This window comes from Caretta caretta, chromosome 2 (genome assembly GCF_965140235.1).
Source record: "Caretta caretta isolate rCarCar2 chromosome 2, rCarCar1.hap1, whole genome shotgun sequence".
NCBI lineage: Eukaryota > Metazoa > Chordata > Testudines > Cheloniidae > Caretta > Caretta caretta.
Genome location: NC_134207.1, coordinates 100,733,999 through 100,755,952, shown reverse-complemented (window position 1 = coordinate 100,755,952; position 21,954 = coordinate 100,733,999). Strand labels below are relative to the sequence as shown.

General features: G+C 45.2%; 1 protein-coding gene across 1 annotated transcript; it reads left to right on the top strand.

Annotated features, from left to right (window-relative positions):
• The first annotated feature begins 1,500 nt into the window (after positions 1-1,500).
• DIPK1C (divergent protein kinase domain 1C) lies at positions 1,501-16,165 on the top strand. The gene is made up of 4 exons (XM_048840106.2): positions 1,501-2,075; positions 7,626-8,303; positions 14,418-14,582; positions 15,742-16,165. The coding sequence occupies exons 1-4, from the start codon at positions 1,893-1,895 to the stop codon at positions 15,961-15,963; spliced, it is 1,248 nt and encodes a 415-aa protein (XP_048696063.2). The 5' UTR covers positions 1,501-1,892; the 3' UTR covers positions 15,964-16,165.
• The last annotated feature ends 5,789 nt before the right edge of the window (positions 16,166-21,954 follow it).

Here is a 21,954-nt window from a genome sequence, read left to right as displayed (position 1 = left end):
TTTCACAGTTTGCCCTTGTCCTTTACTCTCACTCCACCTGTGCGCCATACTCTGCCATCTTTATTCGTGTTAAGTAAAATTTTACTTGGTGGGTAGTCCCATTGAATTCAATGCATTTTGCTGCAAGGGGACCGCTCATGAAATGAGGTACAATTCCATAAGAGTGAGGGCAGAAGAATCTGGTCCTCTCTTTAGTGCCATATCTCATAGTGGGCCAGAATCAGATGCTCTTGCTATGCTGAATTGCACCTTATTCTATGAAAGTGATGGGCTTACCCAAAGAGTAAATTATTACTTAACTGGATGGGGGGAGGGGGAAGAATTGAGCCCAGTGTTCTGCGTGAAGGCCAGACTGTGCACAGCCCTGAGTGCTTGCCCAGGAGTGGGGACAGGATGCAAGGATCCTCTTTCTCATCCTGCGCAGCACAGGGGCCAATCATAACTGCAGTCCTTGCTCTTAGGGAATGAAGGTAGCCCCCACAGTAACACCAGTCTCTCACACAAGGCGGAGAGGGGCCGACACCTCACCACACCAGCCACTGGTGGAGCTGCCACTTCTGTGGTGAGATGACCACACCCTCCCTGTCTAGAAAAGTGCAGCAGTGCCTATGCCCCAGACATACACAGGGCTCCCAGCAAACAGTCACTATCCCGATACCCCTGTGTGCTGAAAACCACAGCTGAGCTCTTAGAATGCTGGCTCTTTGGGGGCAGGGACCTGTTCGGTTTGTTTGTGAGAGTGCATTAGCGAGTGCAGTGCAAATACTGCAGGTCCCCAGGTTTTGAGCTGGTGTTATTGATGAAGGATAACATGCAGTGCTTAAAGTATGTGTGTGTTTGGGGGGAGGGGAGGGTTACATGCAGTGCTTAAAGAGTGTGTGTGTGTTTGCGGGGGAGTGTAACATGCAGTGCTTAAAGTGAGTGTGTGTGTGTGTGTGTTTGCGCGGGGGGGGGACATGCAGTGCTTAAAGTGTGCGGGGGGGGGGGGGGGTCACAAGGGATCACAGACCCAGCAAAACATCACATGAAAACCCAGCCCAGGTCGCGGAGGGCTGCACTTTAAGCACTGGCTGACCAAAGCTGCTATTCCCAGCAGGTGACAGGCTTCCCCACACTTTGTTCACACCACTTTCAGCGGCACACGTGCTCCTGCATTTGTAAGTGGGCACTTGGGTTGCTTTTGCTGTTTCCCTCCTGTGGGTAGTAAACCTCACGGGAACTCAAACAGCATAAAATATCCTTCAATAATCAACTTTTGTCCCCCTTTCACTAGAGACGCTTCATGCAGACGGGCCATCCATCTTCGGGCTGTCTCTTAAAAGTGTCAAGCCGCCACCAGCATTAAAAAGATTCACAGAGCCGCTCTAATTAAGGCTTCAACCCCCCTTTTATTCTTGTGTGTGAAACTTCGGGAGAAAGGGGGTGGGGAGAGAAGCTGCCTAGTAACTCCAGTAGGAGGGTTGGTTGACACAGGAGACAGCAGACAAAAGAGGCGGAACTACGTGGCTTCAATTCAAAAGGAGAGCTCAGTCTTCTTGCAAAAGCATCAGTCCGTACGAGGGCCAGAGTGGGAGTAACTTCCATGCAGTGCAGGGCTCCCATCACAGAGAGCCCAGTTAGGAGCTCGCACCGTGGGGATGACACACGCACGCTGCTGCTGCTGCTGCTCAGCGAGCACGTTGTCATTTGCCAGCCACTGCCCATGGACAAGGCAGATCGGGCCACTGAGCGAGTAACTCCCGGGGGGTGGAGGGTGGGTATTTGCTTCCTTGCAATGGCTCCAGCGACAGATCCGAACAAGTGGGAGCGAAACTGATCTCCATGGAGCCCCCTCCTGCCTCTGGCTGCTGCACCGGCTGCTGTGTGTGAAGCCGCCCCTGCCAGGACGGACCATGCGGGGCATCCTTGGCTTCAAGAGGCTGAGGCTGAAGATCTGGAGGAGATGCACGCTCCAGTTCTTCCTCTGCTGGGCTGGCTGCTGGCTGCTGGGCAGCACGTTCCTCTTCCTTGTCCACAGGAGCGTCTTCTCCGAGCGCTGCACGGACGAGAAAAGCCACAGGATGCTGGCGAGGCTGGTATGTCCCCACGCGCTTGCAGAGTGAGGCTGGCATGGCAAGTACCAGGTCAGCACGCCACGCTCAGCGCCAGGGCCCTAGGAGGCCACTTTGCTCTCTGGTGCCCCTGCACACTGGGTGTGATCCCCCTCCCCCGATCCCCTTTAAGATCCCGTTTACATTTCTCTCTCTCATTCTGGTACAGTCGCTCTCCCCTGCACAGAACGGGCCATACTAACCAGGCGAACTAACCGTAGCCTCATTCCACCCACTGGTGAAAAATAGTCACTGGTGAAAAAGCGTCACTTTAAATAGGAGAAGCCGGGGGAGAATGGAGCCCACGGACGGTGCCTCAGTTCTTGCACTCAGGGGCTTAAAAAGGCAACGCGTAAAACGTCCCGAGTTTTTAATGACTGTTTTTTAAACTCATAGCATTTCCTTGGCATTATTATGTTTTAATGTCTTCATTTTCCTTGATGCAAAATATGGTCCAAGCATCGTTCTTTGCAATACAGAGTATTGGGAACCAATGACTGTCTGATGCAACAATACTAGATCTGTGAACGTGTTTATGGAAAAGGCGAGTACCTCTGGCTGATGGAGTAATCTTACAGTGAAGCTACACTGTGTATAAGGGAGAGAGCAAAGCAGCTGAAAAAGGGAATTGGGCTGAAAAGCTACCACTTGCAAAGGCTTTACAATGCTGACTGCATTTTACTCCTTCTACTCAGAAGGGTAATGTCAATTCAACAAGACAGAGCACTTAATTGCTTGGACTAAAATATTTCTAAAGCATCTTCTAATGGATTTTAAAAAATAGGGGAGTAAAGGTCTGGGAGTTAAAACATCTGCAGACCATATTCAGCTCTTCTTTGGTACTGGAAAACAGGGTAGTTTAATACTTTAGGTTAGCTGATCCAAGATTCTGCTGTTTGAGATATGTGCAACTATACTTCCGACAGGTTTCAGAGTAGCAGCCGTGTTAGTCTGTATCCGCAAAAATAAAAGGAGTACTTGTGGCACCTTAGAGACTAACAAATTTGAGCATAAGCTTTTGTGAGCTACAGCTCACTTCATCGGATGCATCCCTTCTGAAATATTTTAGAAGGGATCTTCAGCATTCCACATGCATTCAAATATAAGGTGATTTCTACAAGCTTTTTAGGCAGAGATCACATTCGATTCAGAAATCATCTTCAGATTATGGTCCACCACATTTTTTTCCTGGTAGGGGATATTTAAAAATATTTATTAAAAAAAAAAAAGCAAGAAAGCATGTGAGACTATTCAGCCAAATGTGGTGATCTGAAATTCTGTAGAGAGAAAAGTGGAGCAGTGTGGGTTACAATTAAAAGCCTGGGTCTTTTTTTTTTAAAGGCTTGGGTTAAGTGGAAAAAAATCCAAATGGAAATTAAATAATCTATTTTAGTAGCAAGCAACTGATGATCATACATTTTCCTACGTTCTAGATAAGTAAGGAAGACTTGCCTTAATAATAATAATTAATAGCAGCCTTGCCAACTATTTTAAACGGCAACAGCTACATTCACATTTCCCTCTCAGGCCCTGAGCCCTGAGATTTCAGGGATGAGCCATTTGGACCCTTGTCTCCGCCAGTGTTTCGCCAGACACCAGAGTGGCGTAAGTTGTCCATAAGCAATGGCTCTAATTGAACCAAAAAGGAACAGCTTCCTGGTGGAGCCAGTAGGAACTGAGCTCATCTTCCGTTAGCTGGGAGTTGCTCTGTGTACATGTTCTAAGCACCACACTTGGTTTCACTGTTATAGGAAATGCAATCCAGCTACAGAACACCCGCCTTGTGAGCAGAGATCCTCCTTTCATGAAAACTTACTTTTCCAGGTTTCCATCCCATCCTTTTCCTGAAGCATGGGGCATGTTTGGTGATATGGAAAATATAATACGAGGACAGTGTTTTCAGTGGGCAACAAGATGAAAGTGACCTGTTGTAATCCAATGGGCGAGGATACTTGGTTACATTCCCTTCTATTTTGTAGTGGTGCTTTTTAGTTTCTCTCACAGGGTGAAATTCATACCTGTATAGAGGGCCAGCACAAGAAATGCACAACACTTCAGTAGGGTGTAGGTGGTGCATATCCTTTAAACATCACCTCAGAGTGTAGGACTTTTTATTACTACTGATCTCCCATTCATTACCTGCATCCTGACCTCCACCATTACCCTGATTAGTCTACATAACTTTCCAGTTGGTTTCTGTGCTCCTTGCAGGACAGTGGCTCTCAAAATTTTTTACTGGTGACCCCTTTTCACATAGCAAGTCTCTGAGTGTGACCCCCCCTTATAAATTAAAAACACTTTTTAATATATTTAACACCATTATAAATGCTGGAGGCAAAGCGGGGCTTGGGGTGGAGGTTGACAGCTCGCGACCCCCCCCCCCATGTAATAACCTCGCAACCCCCAGTTTGAGAACCCCTGTTGTAGGACTTCTCTGATTTTTGAGTCTTCCATAAACTTGCTCACAGTAGAATTTACACCAAAGAAACACATGCCAGGAAAGACAGAAGGCTTCAGACCTGATCTACACACAAAGTTGCACTCATGTAAGTATGATTTTAAACCAATTTAGTTAAATTGGTGCAAAACCCTGTGTGGACTCTTTTACACTAATTTAAACCTGGCTTATTGGATTCGCTTGTACGAGTAACTTTGCAGGTGCTAGTTAAACTGATGTAACCAGTTTTAAAGAGATATAAATAAACCCAGTTCATAGAAGAGGTTGAACTTTTTAAACTAAAATAGTTTAAGTTACTAATTTAAGTTAAACAGCTGCAAATTCTGTATGTGGACAAGCCCTCTAAAATTGCAGAGAGGTACTTGGCATTTTTTGGTTTGTTTGAGATGGTTTTAGTTTAATTGTGCAAAAAAGCCTCTGGAAACCCTGATTCCTGGAGCTGATCTACAATTAGCAGGAAATGTCACTGCTTGAAGTCTGACACGTATTTCAGCACTGTGACATTAGCAGCTCCCCAGTCCACTAGTGACTTGTGGACCATGGTTTAAGAAACCCTGTGAAAGCTCAATAAAGAAGAATCAAATTGAAGAATGCATGACTGACAGATGTTAGGTTAATAGGCACAGATCAACCAATTCAGTTGGATAGAAAGAACAGACTTAAGAGCTATTCCTTGCCCATTACAGAATGGATTCATGTCCCATGTTTGGGGGTTGTAGATGTGGCTGTATATTTTGCATAGTCACTTTCTTATGAAATACCAGTAAGAATGATACAGCAAATACAACAGATACTGGAAAGCATACTATGTTTTTCCATGTTTCACTGCTGGTTTTCCAGGTGTGGGCTCTTCTAGACCTCCACTGGATCCATGCATGAGACTCTTGTGGATGCATGGAGCCCTGCTGAGTCAATGGGGCTCCAGGCAGGATGCATGGATTTGATTGCAGGACTGGGACCTATAGTTTCCTAATAGTAGCAGTGCACATATTAGGCTGTGATCTTCTCATTCAGGAAGCAAAGCTCTTTAATCAGCTAATACTAAGGCTCCTTAAAAAAAAAAAAAAAAAGGACTTTGGTGTGTTACCTTCCTTCTAGGAGTTGTTTAAAGGTAAGGTCACAGATTGTAGGAATTATTAAACTACTCCAGCAGAGAAAAAGTAAGTTTCTTACTTGTAAGAGAGAATGACGACTTGTTATTAGATACCTCAAAAATGAGACCAAAATTTCAAAATTGCACATGTACTTCTGGAGTCACCAAAGTTAGGTGCACGTGGACTGCAATGTGTGTGTCCATCCTGATTTGCATGCACATACAGTATGGGAGGACACAAAATCAGGGCATACACATGCACACAGAGTTGGTGTACCTGGTTCTTCTTTCTGGCATCTATCAATGCAACATTCTCTTTAGGCTGTGAGAGCACAAGTGATACCTGTCATACCTGTCCTTCTAATGTCACAAGAATCACTGGCTACTATGTAGTACGATAACCAGTTCATCACCTCTTCATTCACCCCTTGCACCATTATTGGATTTAAGATTCCATCCTGCCCCTCATGCCCAAAGTCCCCAGTGGACAATGTTACCAGTTCACAGTTATTCCCCGTGCTAACTGGGGAATGTTTACACAAGAAAAACAAAATATCAATTTTAGTGAGTGTTTAAAAAAAGATATTTTTATATTTAACTTTCAACCTTGTCTAGCATCAGAGCATATTCCCTTGGTGCACACCTCAGATACTATTTTAAGAAAATAACAGCACTTGAATGTTATCGTCATGTTTCCTCTACACAGAACAAATAGTAAGAAGTTAGGCTGGGGTCAGGCAGTCTTTATAACTATTAAACAGTTGGAAGTGTCAACTTACTTGTTTAAACAAAAGTTCAAATGCCAGAAAGCAATGAGGGCAGCCAATGTTATCAAGCCACCTCCCAGCTGTTTGGCTTCCTTCATCAACACAAACTATTCTCCCTCCACCCCACATCTGGGATCATCTTGTCCACTGATCCACCCCAACTGTCTCTGCAGCTGCACTTCTGGAATTTCTGAATGGACACAGAAGTATGTAAGCTACCTACATGTCTACAAGTGGAGGAATGGAAGCAATTATGGGGGGGGGAGATATTATTTTAGTTCTTTCATGCATTTGTAATGACCATACAACTATCAAGTAGCAATTTCCTTGGGTTTTTAAAATCCAGATTACCCAAAGTGCATTAAAATTAACTAAGGATATCTGATATGTACGTCTATACATTTTAAAGCATGTCAGTCTGCCAGACAGACCTTAACTGAAGAAGCCTTTCTGGCTTACAGAATGAATAATATATTTATATTTATATATTATAAAAAGCCTGCATATTCTGGGCTCCATAGATTGTATCTGCTGCAGTCATCTATATTATATTATTGGGGGAGTAACTCAGTCTACAAATAGTCCCATTGACTTTGATGGGATTTCACATGGAATAAGGTCTTCACATGAAATGTACAGTAAAAGAGACAGAGCAATATAATGGGCTGTAAAAGCCCCAGATCCAGCTGAAGGAGAATTCCCCCAGTGCAGGAACTGAGGATGGCAGCCACAGGCCATCTTCTGAGTAGTCCAGTCCCTCATGAGCCCTGAAGCAGAGGTTATTTGGGAATGTGGCTGGGCTGGGAGGGGCAGATTGGGGGTGGGGCAGAGGCACATAGTGCTGTGGAGATTCTGGGCAGTGCTGCCACCCATAAGGAGATGAGGACAGACTGCCATAACTCAGGCAGGGCTGTGTAAATTATCCTGGGGTGTCAACAAAGGTATCAAAATCTGACCCATAGACAATAGAGATGGCAAACACCTAGTGTAGGTCATCTGTGCTAGCCCTTTACCTGGCCAGAGGAAAAAAAACAGTCCCTCTACTGTCATAAGAATCACTTCTTTAAAGTGATCTCCACGCACGTTTAAAAAATCACAGCCTTACCTGAGAGTCTAAATATGATGTTTGTCACACTGTAACAGCGATGACCCTTTCTCCCTGAAATGCTCCTTGACTATATTCTTCTGCTGTGAACTGTTTTCTTCCTTTGCTCTAGTGTCTTGACTACAGAAAAGGAGCATTGACTGGTGACCTTTGTGAAGACTTGTGTGTGGCACAGAAGCTGGTGTACAAGCAATGCCTTTACTACGACAGAGGTAAGAAGGTCATCCGGGCGGACTGGAAAGGCCAGCCAGTCATCTTGAAATCCAAAAAGGAAATCTTCTCTAGCTACCAGAGCCTCAGATTGCTTGATGAAGTGGAAACACAGGATGTTCCTGAGACAGAACTTCTGCTGATGGTAGCTTTGGAGGTCAAAAATGTCCTGGGTCTGGAATTATCTAACAACACCATGGGACCCTTATGGACTAGGAGGAGAGGTCTGCATTGGAAAGCACAAGTGGCCAGCATGTGGTCCTTACTCCAGCAGGAAGAATATATCTACTTCAGTCTACTGCAGGACGTCAGCAAACATGTCCTACGGGTCATCGGCTCCTGTGGCCACTTCTATGCTGTGGAGCATCTCACAGCTGGACATGCCCGGCACAAAACTATTTTTCCCTTGGAGGATGCAGTTGGTCCCTCCTTCACTGGCACTAAAAGCAAGGTGAAGGCAATAACGGACATTGCACTCAGCTTCCTAGATATGGTGAATCATTTTGATAATGATTTCTCTCACCGGCTTCACCTGTGCGATATCAAACCAGAGAATTTTGCTATCCGAAATGATCTCACGGTAAGTTAGTACTTCGGTTGTGTACTCACAGTTTAAGATCCAGTTCTGAGCTGAAAAGAGCGTATGAAAAAAATGCCACCCCATGTCAGAGCTTCTTCCTGAGTGCATTGAGAATCTAGTCACTTATTTTAGTGCTAAAAAGCTACTTTTTTGTTACTTTTTCCTGCAAACCTCAAACTGGCAAAAAGAGAGAGTTGAGTTCTGTTCTTTTTTTGTGCATTATGAAAAGAACTGTTTACTTAATTGTAATTAGTTACACCTGTGCAACCCCACTGATGGCAACAGGATTCCTCAGGTGTTACTGTGGACACCACTTGAAGGCAGTGACTTTGCAGAGCTGTCACAGGGAACAGAATCAGTCCCAGAGAAACTACTGCTGGGGGTGATGCTCAGGAAGGCAAGAACTCAGTTTGAATTTCAAGAAAAGGCTTGAGTTTGCAGGACTGAGAGTTAGAGAAAAACATCCTTTGTGCTTTTGCCCTGAGCACATTAGATCTAGAAATAATTGAAAAGCAATAGATCTGGAACCGCATGACGCCATTCTTGCAGAGTCACCTTTCAACTTTTTAGCATAGAGCTGTTCTTTAAGATTGAAGGATTCTATATGTTTAGAATGTAGTGGTATTGTTAACCCCATTTCTGGACATATTTTGTATTCATTCTGCAGGCAGAAATTCAATTGATTTCAGTGGAAATTGTGTGCATACACTCAAGACACTGTATATACATAATGACAGGTTTCAGAGTAGCAGCCGTGTTAGCCTGTATTCGCAAAAAGAACAGGAGTACTTGTGGCACCTTAGAGACTAACAAATTTATTTGAGCATAAGCTTTCGTGAGCTACAACTCACTTCATCGGATGCATCCGATGCACAAGTACTCTTGTTCTTTTTGTATATACATAGTGTGTTCAAATCATGCATGCAGTTAGTGAGATCAATGGAATTTCTGCACTCATAATAAATGTAGAATACTTACAGAAATATGACTGCTAATATCAATACTTACCAAGCATCCATTTAACACTTACATCTTCAAACTGCTGTACAAATATTACCTAAGCCTATAGCTGTTGAAAGCAATTTGAATGCTTTCCCCTCACCCTTCAATTAGCGTTTATTGTTTATTCAGGTGCCAAATGGGAGTTGAGTAGGGAATGGTTGGAGAATTTCAGAGAGAAGCTAAAAATATCTCATCATTTCAGCAGAGGAAGACACAACAGAGATTCCTCAGGATAGGTTTTGCCTACCATCTTTTCAGTCAGATGCAGCATGAATGCTACACAGTGCTATAATTGGACCTGACTGAGCATACATGGTCAGTTTTGATATCTGCTCAGGGGACAAGAGATTTCACCAAGGATGAGTGAAAGAATATTGAGAACTTTTAATTACAAGACCTTTTAGTGGGAGATGGTTCTCTCTGATTCATTCCTACCTTCTAGGTGTCCACAATGCCAGGACTCTCCCTCTGGATGAGGAGAGTTGGACATGGCTCTTTCTGGAGCCTGGCAATGTCAATCGGTATTGTTTAGTGGAATTATCTAAAAGGTAACATTGTAAGAAAGCGAGGGTAGCTTGATGCCACCTTTGCACTCCCTTTCTGAGCTATCCCAGGATTCAAGATCCGGCCCATTAAGTGAAGGGACTTGTCAATGTTTAAATTGTAAATCAGAAAAAGGTTTTGGGTCTGCACTTGTAAGTTTTTACTAATGAGATTATCTGTTACACAAGCGATCTCAACAAAACCAATGTCTTTTTTGTGAGAGTAATGACAACTCCCAGGAGTAAGAGGTTGGATAAGCTAATCTTAGATATCCTTTTATGTTCTAATTATTCTCTGCATATTATAAGCAAATTTTGCTTATAGGTTAGACAAGCCCCTGTCAGAGATGGTCTAGATAATACTTAGTCCTGCCATGAGTGCAGGGGACTGGACTAAATGACCTCTCGAAGTCCCTTCTATTCCTATGAGTCTATGATTCATTTTTTATCTTGTCGTTTGTTGCATTTTACGATAGAATAAAAATAATATTAAAAAGAAGACTAGAAGAGCGCCCCTCCATCCCCATCCAACCTAAAACAAATGATGCTGCTAGTGTACAGAAAAACACATCTGGGGTAACACCGTCCTGCCTCTGGATTCATTTCCAAAATAACCAGCTAGATCCTCAGTGCTCACTCCCTCCTCCTTATGCTGCTCCTCCAATGCATAGTGGCTGGAAAGCTGCACTAATAGAGTAGCTAGGGAAATTCTCAGCTGGCACAGAGATGGTGAAGCCAACTCTTTGCCACCCCGTTGGTATAGTGGACATGTTGTGGGGGGATGGAAGGGGGAATGGAGCATGTTGCAGTCTGTGACAGGTTTCAATCGGTCCACCAAGCCCCTAGGGGCAATGGAGAGCTAGGGTCCCACGGGCAGGCCTTAGTCACACTTTTTGGGCGCTCGGAAATTAGCGGAAAAGGTGTGCCGGCACGAGTCCGCAGCGTGCCCCTCAAGCCCCGGGGCGCGCCGGCATGGGTTTGTAGTGTGCAATTCTGCTACCCAAGGCAGGTTGGCCGGGGTAGGGGAACGCAGGCCCACCCAACTCCACTGCGTTCCAGCCCAGGGCCCTGACAGTGGCAGGAGGCAAAGGTCCCGCTGCTGGGTCAGCAGGGGGCCATCCGCGCCCGCTGACCAAACACACCCACCCCACGGTGCAGTTCTGCCCCTGGGCTACTTCCTACCCAATCTCTCAAGCGGGCCTCTCCGGTCCCTCCAGCTCGTCCGGGTATTCCGCTGCTGGCAGCTCCAGCTCCCCCTCTGTGTCGGGCTCACACTGGCCCGGGCTAGAGCCTGGCCCCTCCAGGTCCTCAGCGGCTGGCAGTCCTGGTCGCCACAGGCCTTCCTCCCAGTCAGGTTCCTCATGGCCCAGGGCCTCCTCTGGGTCGGCAGCAGGGTCTGGAGGGAGCAGCCAGCAGCCTGTGTCTGTCTCCCTCCCTGGTGCTTCTCTCACTGGGCAAAGGGCCCCGCCCTTTGTACTTCCTGTCCCAGCCCTCCCCTTCCAGGGATTGGCGTAAGCTTGGTCTGGCCCCGCCCACTCAGGCTGAGAGGGTGGCTCTTTACCCTCTGGTTTGGAGGGAAGCCAACCTGGCTCCCTACATAGTCCCATGATGCTTGCCACCATACCAGCACCTGGGAGGCCACTACAAGCCAGCATAGGTTACAGCAGCTCTGAGGCAGCTTTAATTTATGCCAGGGTACAAACTAGCTCCTGACTGCCCTCAGGACCAGGAGGGCCATTGCCTTGGGTCCTACATCAAGCACAGTTTGGCCAGACATGAGGATCTGGTCCACTTCACATGTGAACAGCAATAACAACATTTTTCCAATAGAATTTAAGAGTGAAACTACAGCAGGGACAAGGCACTACCGACTCTAAGAAAGTCGACATATTTCTGATAGTTACCTGCATGAACTTGTAAAATTCCCCAGGGTACATCACTCTTATCAAGCTTTCCAAGAAACTTAAAGATACCTGGAGTTAAAAGGTGTGTTTACTTTCTTCAAGATCTGAGCTCCCCTCATGGGAAAAAAATTGCAAAAATTAGATCCTATCCTTGACTTTGTTTTGGAAAGTCCATTTGGCCTTTTGCCAGGTGCATACATCTGAAATTCCTGGGGTCATTCCAGCTGTCATTCAACCATACATTTCAGCTCTGCTGCTATTTGGGAGGCTTAGTTCTATAATTAAAGCTCTCCGCAGAGTAATTGCATATAGCTGTGCTTTGTCCATTTTCCAAACATTTCCATCTATACCAAATTACTTCATCTGAAACAGGTGGGCTTCTCTGAGTGAAGGTTTACATTGTTAGATATTAAGGTTGAATGTAACTCACAGCGTTCACAGCACTGAGGTGAGACTGTTCTCACTTCATTGACCGCACTGTACGTGCCATAGCAAGCAGCTGTCATCACATAGATGGCTTTCCTTCTCCCCTTCTTTATTTTTGTAATTTTTAAGTAAAAGGGGCTATATTGACAATCCTGGAAACTAAAATCTTCTACCCACTTGACAGTTATGAATCAAACACCTGCAGAAGCTGTGTGGTCCTTTTTGCATTGCCCATCCAATATTTCTTAAGCCTGAACTGGAGCAACAAACCTGCATAGCAGTGGTTCTCATCCAGGGGTCCGGGGGGGCCACGAGCAGGTTTCAGGGGGGGCCACCAAGCAGGACTGGCATTAGACTTGATGGGCCCAGGACAGAAAGCTGAAGCCCCACTACAAGGGGCTGAAGCCCGGGGCCCCGAGCCCTGCCACCCGGGGCTGAAGCTGAATCCTGAGTAACTTAGCTTTGCGGGGGCCCTGTTGCATGGGGCACTGGGCAATTGCCATGCTTGCTACCCCAAATGCTGACTCTGGCTTTTATATACAGAAAAACAGTTGTTCTGGAACAGGTGGGCCTTGGAGATTTTAAAGCATATTCGGAGCAGGGTTGTGGGGGTGGGTAGGCAGGTCCTCAGAAAGAAAAAGATTGAGTCAGATGATAGCTTAATCTTCACATCCATTTAGTCCTTATTCTCTCTGCTGACCATCAACCAGCTGTGAAATACTGATAGATATATTTCTAGATAAGCAGAAGGAGAACCATGAATGTCACTTGATTACATGAATGCCTGTTGAAGGAGCAGACATCCCCTGTATATCACAGAGCTCCCCTCTGCAAATAGCACATAGAGCTTGGAGTGACACTGGTTATCATTACTGCAACTACTGTTAGTTAAGTGAAGTTGGGCCCACTGTTAGTTAAGTGAAGTCGGGAGCTGCTTCCAGCCACAGGGGAGGCCGGGGGGAGAAGGGATGACCTGGCCCGTGTCTTTGCAGAGCTCATCTCTTCTCCCACTCTCATGTGGCTGGAAGCAGCTTGTCCCTTCCTACCTGCACAGTGTTGAAAAGCAGCTAACACCTCCAGGCTGCTGCTGGCCACTGACATAACCCAGTCACCTCCTGTCCCCAGGCTACAGCATGGGCAGGAAGGGGTTAAGCACTCAGGATGCATTGTGCACCAGGGCCCAGGGAACCTGACTGCAGGGGCTTCAGTGAACCATGAGAGATGTGGCTCAGCAGGGGAGGGTGCCTAGGGGACAGAGCAGCCCCACATACCCTGGGGGCAGGATGCAGGTCGGGATGTGTGTGCCCCAGGGGCTGCTGTGGAGCCTCCAGTTTCTGGGTGTGAACAGGCTGGAAATCACTCCCCCCCCACTACTCCAGAGCTTAGCTGAGGGGCATAAAGGCTTCCCCGTGCCAACGCTGTGCAGGGCTTTGGCATAGGCAGGGCTTGGGTCCTCCTGGCCAGCGCTCTGGGCCAGAGGGTCTTTGGCTTTCCTGGGGTGCCAGACCAGCCAGAGGCTGTGGGGGAAGGAAGGAGCCTGCCGACCAGGCTGTTGGTGATTTGAATGCTCTGAGTAGGGACTGGTTCTCCGCGCAGTACTGGGAGCAGGACGTGCCCTTCCTGAGGAGGGCGGGAGGGAGCATATGGAGTAGCAGCGGGGTTGGAGGGGATTTTGAAGGGACAAAGCAGGGAGAGAACTGCGAGAGGGGGAGCATGTAAAGGGCCGATGGGTGGGCAGCAGAGACGACACATAATCGGCTGCCATCTGGCGCCTGCCCACATTCACCAGCCACTGCAGCTTGCTGCCTAGCTGCGTGCAGCCAATGCTGGCCGGAAATGGGATGGGGCCCTGCTGGCCAAGAGCTGGGATGCAGCGGGGACTGTGCTGACAGACTAGTGGGGGAGTGGCTGACTTGTGCACTGCATTTTCACCCCTCCACCAGCCTTGCACACCCATCTCCATCATCGGCAACTGGACCCTCCCACTCACCGCTGGTGGATGGGCGGCTGGCGAGAAGGGATCCAGCCAGAAGCAGGAGTGGACCCACCAGTACTGATGGTGGCGGGGAGGAGACAGAAAATATGGGACAATTTGCCCATTTTTAAGAAAAAGTCGGGACACTTGCAGGAGGGTTTAAATACAGGACTGTCCCTTTAAAAATGGGACATCTGGTCACCCTATCCTGAAAGTTACATCCTTCAGTGCATGTGTCACTTTTGATGTGTTTGTTTGATCACAGGTGGTTGCCATTGATGTGGATATGGCCTTTTTTGAACCTAAAATGAGGGATATCCTTGAACAGAATTGCACAGGAGATGAAGACTGTAATTTTTTCGATTGCTTTTCAAAGTGTGACCTGAGAATCAAAAAGTGTGGGGCAGAGAGGGCCAACAACAACCTGCAAGTGAGTAGCTAGAGATTTATTATGTGTACATTTTCTTTTTAAAAAGACCAGTCAGAGGCAGCTAAAGAATAAAACATATGGCATGAACTAGAGCTGGGTGAGGTCTAGACAAGTATGTTTGATGTACATTCATCAAACCCAGTTTTCAAAAATGGCTGCCTAAATTACATGTGTAAATTCATCTCTTGCATGCAAGCTGGCCCTAACATTCATCGATCCCTTTCTGCATGTGTAATGTCTATCTGCATGTAAAAATATGTGGGATTTATGAGCCCAGTTATCTACAGATCTAAGCTTTGCTCCGATCTAGTTGGGAGAGGGAGGCCACAGGGCTCCAGCTTCTTGATTCAAGGGCAGCTGGCCCTGGAGCAAGGCATCCTGCTCTAACTTACCCTGCTGACAATGCCAGCAGAGGATCAGGGTAGCAGAGCTCAGCTGTGCTACATTCCTCCTGCCTGCTTTTCCCTTGTTGTGCTTGGGATGCAGAAGTGGTGAAGTAACAGGGGGAATTCTTCACTGGGAACTCTGGTTTGTTCAGGCCACTGCTGTACACAACAGAACAAAGCAGCCTTGGAGAATCTGGGCCTTGGTCTCCACTTTAGGCAGTCTTTTCTGAAAACTGGGCTGACTGTGAGCAGAGAAAAATTATTTATCTTCACAGTTTGTTTTGAAAGATAAGAGGAAGTATGATGGGAGCTACAGCATGTAGTGGTCTTGTACATTGTCAGTGCCCGATCTCTAATAATAACAGAGGCAAAACGGTAATACAAGACACCAATAAAGGCAGTCCCTGAACTGTGGAGTTTAGCAATCCCTGTTCAGTTTGCTATTAGGTCACAAGTGAAATGAGTTAGGTGTCCTCCACCTGATACTTAGTGAGCATTTGCCCATATCTTACATCACAAGTCTACCAAATACAGCTCAGCTACACAGGGAGGCCCATGCTGGTAATGGATAGGTATGGTCAAGGAGGGTTGAGTAGAATGGCCAGGGACAGCTTGTAGAGTGCCTCATGCACTATGCTTTGCTCTTATCAGTGTTAGAGGCATTTTGGACTCAATAGTGGAAGCAATAGCTTGTACAGTTTACAGTTACCAAGGGGCAGAATTGTCTTATTTGCAGCTCCAGAAAGTCAATCTGCTCTTTTACCTTTTCACAGGTCATCTGTGACAAAATATTCCATCACTGGTTTTCTCCAAATCTCAGGGGACCCACAATTTCCTTCCCTCTGCAGTTGCAATTGCAAAAGGCTGTTCATGAATGTGCCAAACCAGGGCCCAAGGACTTGACACAACACCAGCAAACATCTCTGCATTCTCTGTCTGAGTTATACCATTTGCTGCAAGCCAGTCAAAGAGAACTTCAAAAAGCAACCTTGTGAAACTCACTGGTAACAATGATATATAATAATCATCATTGCCAGCAGTCTCTGTCTCTCTCCCACACACACCCATCCATTGTATTAATTTTTACAGTGTATAGATTTTTTTTTACTATGAAAATGAAACTCATGATTGAAGATGCAGTGAATGTTATTAATTTGAAGTGTGAAATTGTTTTACATTATATGGACATTATTCTTGCTTGGTTTTTTGAAGTCACATTGGCTCTCCACAGTGACATTCTGTCATTGGTTGCCCATAGAGTTGTGGTCTCCTGCTAAAATAGCATCCAGCTGAGAGCTGATCCCAGGGTGATGAGATATTTATCTGTGGATAGTGCTTAGAAAATGAAAAGTGTAAATGCTTAGCAGAACTAATATTAATTTAAAAGAGAGGCATGAGGTGTCCTTATATTTCACCAGAGAGTGAGGGACTGGTAGGCAGGGTTCAGGACAGACTACTCTGCACAAACAGCTTCTGCCAGTAGGGAACTGCATAGACACATGGCTGATTTTGTATCGACTTCTCCTTCTGCTGCTCTCAAAGGCATTGCCTTTCTTTATCTTTTGCAACTGGAGCCCTAGCCGACACTGCTGAAAGAAAATACATCAAGTTGCTTAGGGATTGTCTAAACAGAGAAATTTACCAGCATAATCACAGTGGTAAAATTATACTGCTATAGTTATACTGGTATAACTCCTCATGTGAACCCTCTTATTCCTTTTCTGGTTTAGTTTATCTCGCTTTGAGAGAGGTAGATGGGACACTTTAGCAGGCCGCAGTATAGCATATCACTTCCTTTCCTTCACCATCATGGAAGGGATTGTGGAAAAGAGTAGGGAATACTGACCGCTTTTATTTAGTACATGCAACATTTTTTTGGCTTTATGGTGATATTTTAGTAACAAAAGGAATTTTGCATGAGAAGTCGTGATCCGCAGTCAGTGGGACCAGTTACATGAACAGAGATTGCAGGATTAGGACTTTAAAGCTGATTTCCAAAGTTCTCTAGCTGTGGAGAGTCTAGCAGACAAGTTTAGAAGCTGTCTCAGTTGTGTACTGGTACTATGCCCGTCTGCCATTGCTGGCAGATTATGGGACTGCATAAATGAGGCAGAGACCCGAAAAAACAAACATTTCACAATTTTTACTAAAAGATCATCAGATGGGACTCTCCAGTTTGGAATTTGGTAGTGCTGGGTTGGGGGGCATATAATCACATTTGCAGCTTATCTATATGAACATTCTGAGGGCTGTTTCCACTGAAAAGTTAAAGCAGCCTTCCTGAGAGATGTCGTTAAGCCAACCTAACCCCCAGGAAGAATTCTTTTGTCAACGTAGTTACTGCCTCATGGGGGGGGTGGTGGATTATTGACAGTGATGGGAGAACCCCTCCCATCGCTCTTATGTCTACAATGAAGCATTACAATGGTGCAGCAGCTGCGCAGCTGCAGTGTGTTAAGTGTAGACATACCCTTAAATCACAGCAGGCTAATGTGGGATAGATTTACAGCCCAGTATTTTGCCACTTTGAAACTGCTTTACAGACTTAGTCTTCACAACAGCCCTAAAGCTTGGCAGAAGTACTATTTTATTCACAGGCCTTGTCTAGCTTGGAAATGGGCGTTCTCTTTAAAGAGGGTTAGCTCATGTGATTTTAAACACCTCTTAGCACCTAAAAACGCATTAGCTGGCTAGGAGAAGTCTAGGATTCCTCATGACTAGCTAACATGTTCATAAGGATATTAAATCATGGTGCTAAATCATGTAAGCCCTAAGTAGTGTTTCAAATTATGTTAGGTTTTACACCAGCGAGAATGAGGTTAAAGAACTTACCCAGGGCAAGGCCAGGGAACTGAGTCAAGATTAGAACTCAGAAATCCTTGGATGGTAAATCTTTGCTTAATCCACACTTTTTTCTAAGAAATCAGAGAGACATTTAAAAAAAAAATAATCCTCAGCTAAAGTAGAAAACGTACCAAAAAGCCCAGGCCCTGTCAGAAAGCTGAGGTCACCCATGATGTCATTAGAAAATGTAATGAAACTGGTTGAGGAGAAACAAAATCAAACAGGATGGAATCTGCAATCACTGAACTGAATCAAAGAGAGACGCCTGCAAGACAAATGTATTAAAGATTGTGAGGTGGTCAGATCCTATGTAAAGGGGGCCAGACTAGTACCATAAATAGAAAGAAGGTGGGAAAAGGGACAAAGGAAAAGTCAGGGAAAAATAGGTTAAAAAACTAATACAGCTCAGCTTCTGGTTGGCTCCGTGTATAATGCTCTGTCCTCTTGAAATTGGCCAAGGTAAGGTGCCTTATTTCTAAGAGATGGGGATGGGGGCAGAAAACTCTGTTAGCTCAAATGGCACAGGGCTGTGGGGCCTTTTGGACTAGGATAGAGAGCTCTGTTATCCATGGTGTATGTGTGCAGTAGAGATCTTTGCCCTGATCCAACTATGGGAGGTGGATCAGGCCCCATAAGTAGCCACAGATTTGTTACACTTCCCACCAACAAAACTGCCGCTATTTCACAGCAAGAGGCAATGATGAACCTAGAAAGATCAGTAGCAGCTTATTGTGCACACCCCCAACACTGCAGAGAGCCTAACCAGAGACCTCCATGGCAGACTGGTTTCCCCATTATCATCATTTCCTTCTCTCTTTCTGAATCCAGAAAATACAATAGAGGAGGAACAACAACAAAATCAATTTTTGCCATTTTGTGGCAATATTTCACTCCACCGTTTACCATTGTGGGTTCCCTTTCATAGCTTCAGGTTTGCATTTTGTACAGTGGAGCGAAACAAGTGTTGACATGAAGAAAAGGAGTACTTGTGGCACCTTAGAGACTAACCAATTTATTTGAGCATGAGCTTTCGTGAGCTACAGCTCACTTCATCAGATGTATACCGTGTATATCCACGGTATCCACGGTATACATCTGATGAAGTGAGCTGTAGCTCACGAAAGCTCATGCTCAAATAAATTGGTTAGTCTCTAAGGTGCCACAAGTACTCCTTTTCTTTTTGCGAATACAGACTAACACGGCTGTTCCTCTGAAAAGTGTTGACATGGTTATTTGAATCTTAAAACGAAACACGGTAACAAGATCTTAGAATAAACCTTACTTGGTTCCCCAGGAGACTGTCTGATAGGGTTTAATAAGTGAAATCACGTATGAAAATTTTCTCTGACCCCCTGAGGGCTGAGCTGTAGGTCACCTTCACCTGACATGAACCTCAGTTTAACTCATTACATTCTTCCGCAGCTCATTAGGTTTTGTTTAGTCTTTTCAGGTTACAAAGAACAATCCTCATGAACAATCAATACCTCAGAAAATATTGAGTAGCAAAGCAAATGGATGATTTGCACTTGGCAGGGCTTTTAGGTTACCTCCAACTGGATTTTAGTAAACCTTCATTTGCAATTGGCAAGTCTAGGAGAACTTAACAGATTGTAAGAACACAATGGGCCTGATTCTCCATTGTCCTGCACCTTGTGAAGTCATTTAAATCTGTGTAAAGTGAGAAACCATGCTTCCACTCACATGAATGGACAGTACAGATTACATGGTGTTTTACACTTGCTTTGCACCAGAGCAAATGACTAAAGATGCAAGGCAGTGGAAAAACCAGGCCGTGTGTCTCCACAGGACAGGGGTAGGGGAGGGAAATAGGCCTTCTCATTGTTTGTACCTTGTGTAGACACTTACAATTGTGCAAAGTGAATGCAAAATGCAGCCAAATCAAATAGGAGCATTTTACACCCACTTTCATAGGTGTAAATAGCTATGCAAGTTGAAAGACAATGAAGAGTCAAGCCCAACTGGGGATATTCAGTCTTGAGGACAGACTGAAGGGCACCAGAAAATCTTCAAATATGTTAAGTGCTGTGCCAAAGAGGATGAGGATCAATTGTTCTCCATAGCCACTAAAGGTAGGATGAGAAGTAAACAGCTTAATCTACAGCAAGGGAAATTTAGGTTATAGATTATGAAAAACTTTCTAACTAGAAGGACAGTTAAGTGCTGGAATACCGTGAGAGGTTGTGGAATCCCCATCATTGCAGATTTTAAAGAACAGGTTAGGCAAACATCTGTCAGGGATGGCAGCGTGGGGGTATGGACTAGATCAGTGGTTCTCAAAGCCGGTCCGCCACTTATTCAGGGAAAGCCCTGGCAGGCCTGGCCAGTTTGTTTACCTGCCGCGTCTGCAGGTTCGGCCGATCGAGGCTCCCACTGGCTGCAGTTTGCCACTCCAGGCCAATGGGGGCTGCGGGAAGGGCGGCCAGCACGTCCCTCGGCCCGCGCTGCTTTCTGGATATCTATAAAGCTACAATGCTTTTATTTTCCTTAGTGTGGTTAATAAACATAGTTAAAATGTGATTTATAATGGCTACAAGAACATAAAATATTGAATATAAATAATGACAAATGAACAGCAATAATGAAATATACTCAGCCCAATTCAGCTCTTTTACATCTGTGAAAACCCACTTGTGTCAGGGTTTTCAGAGATGTAAAATAGCAGACTTTGAGCCAATAAATGTCATTATCAAAACACTCTCAAAATATCAGTTGAATTGTATTAAATTAGGTCAATGTAATATCACTGAATAGGCTTTACATATTGCAAGTAAACTGTGTATATGTCCATTGCCCTTAAAACTAAAGAAATGAAGCCAAGGTTCAGATCGTATAGTGATAAGCACTATAGAAATACCTATAAAATAGAATTTGCATAAAAGACACTGGGGCATATCCTCAGGCTCACTTCATCCTATTTGTACGCTCTTTCCTTTGTATAAATGTGTATTAAGTCACGTGTGACACGTGGGAGAAAATCCAGTGTTTAGACTCGATTTTGATCTCACTCTACACTGGTGTAGCTACTCTTTGACTTTATTTACTCCTGATTACGTCAGTGTGAGAGCAGTGTGACAACAGGATCAAGTTCCATATACTTAAGAGAAAAAGGTAAGAGTTATGTGGATAACCATCTCATTTAAATTACATGGCATGTTACAGGCCAGATTGTCCTTTTCTTTCAGCTCACAGCCTTATGCAAGAAGCAGCACATAGCTGCGCTACCCCAAAAGGAGTCCAAGTAAGGCAGTATGCCACAACTAGCCTGTTGCTACTACCAGGAATCAGCATTTGCAGCATAGCCAGTCTGGAAGCAGAGCCAGTCCCTAGGCTACCTAATGAGCACAGCTGGCCTGTAGTAGGCTGCCTGATTGGCTACATTGCCTGATTGGTTCGAAGAGTCAGCAGTCTGATGCTTAAGCCCAGTGGCTGCTCAAAGCATTTGCTCATGGCTGTGATAGCTCTTGTGTCTGCTTTTTTTCTAGTCCTGTCCCATTCCAGGTAACCTGGTCTTGACCTTTAGTGCTGATTCCTGCTCTGACCATTGAGTCTGACTACCCATGTCCTGTTGCTTGAGAGCTACCCCACCCCAAAATGACTCAGCTGTGCTAGTTGATGCATTGGGCCAGAGACACAGCTCCACTCATTCCCCTTCTCCTCTTTATCCAACGCAAGGAGAAGGAAGGATGTACTGGGTGTGTAGCTACTTTTCTTTCCCTGCACCTGAAGCAGAGATGTGGTAAGATCACACTGGGATAGGTGGGTGTGTATAGCTTTCTCCTCTTTATGTCCCTGTGCAGGCATGTAGAGGCAGATCAAGACCAAGACCTGACCATAGAAGCTGGACAAGACTTGTTGGTCTAACATTTTAAAAGTGACTAATCATTTGGGTGCCCAACCCAAAGCACCTTAAAAACGCCTGGTTTGCAGAGGGCAGGTGCTCAGCAATTTCAGACTCTTTAATGCTCTTGGGTGCACACCTAAGATACATTAATCAGTCTTGAAAATTTAGGCCATTGCATATAAGGGAAATGTAACTGAAAGCATGAAATAAAAAGGTTTTATTTTAAAAAAAATCTTATGAACTAAGAAGAAATTGCAGCAGCAGGACGCGATGGCCCAGG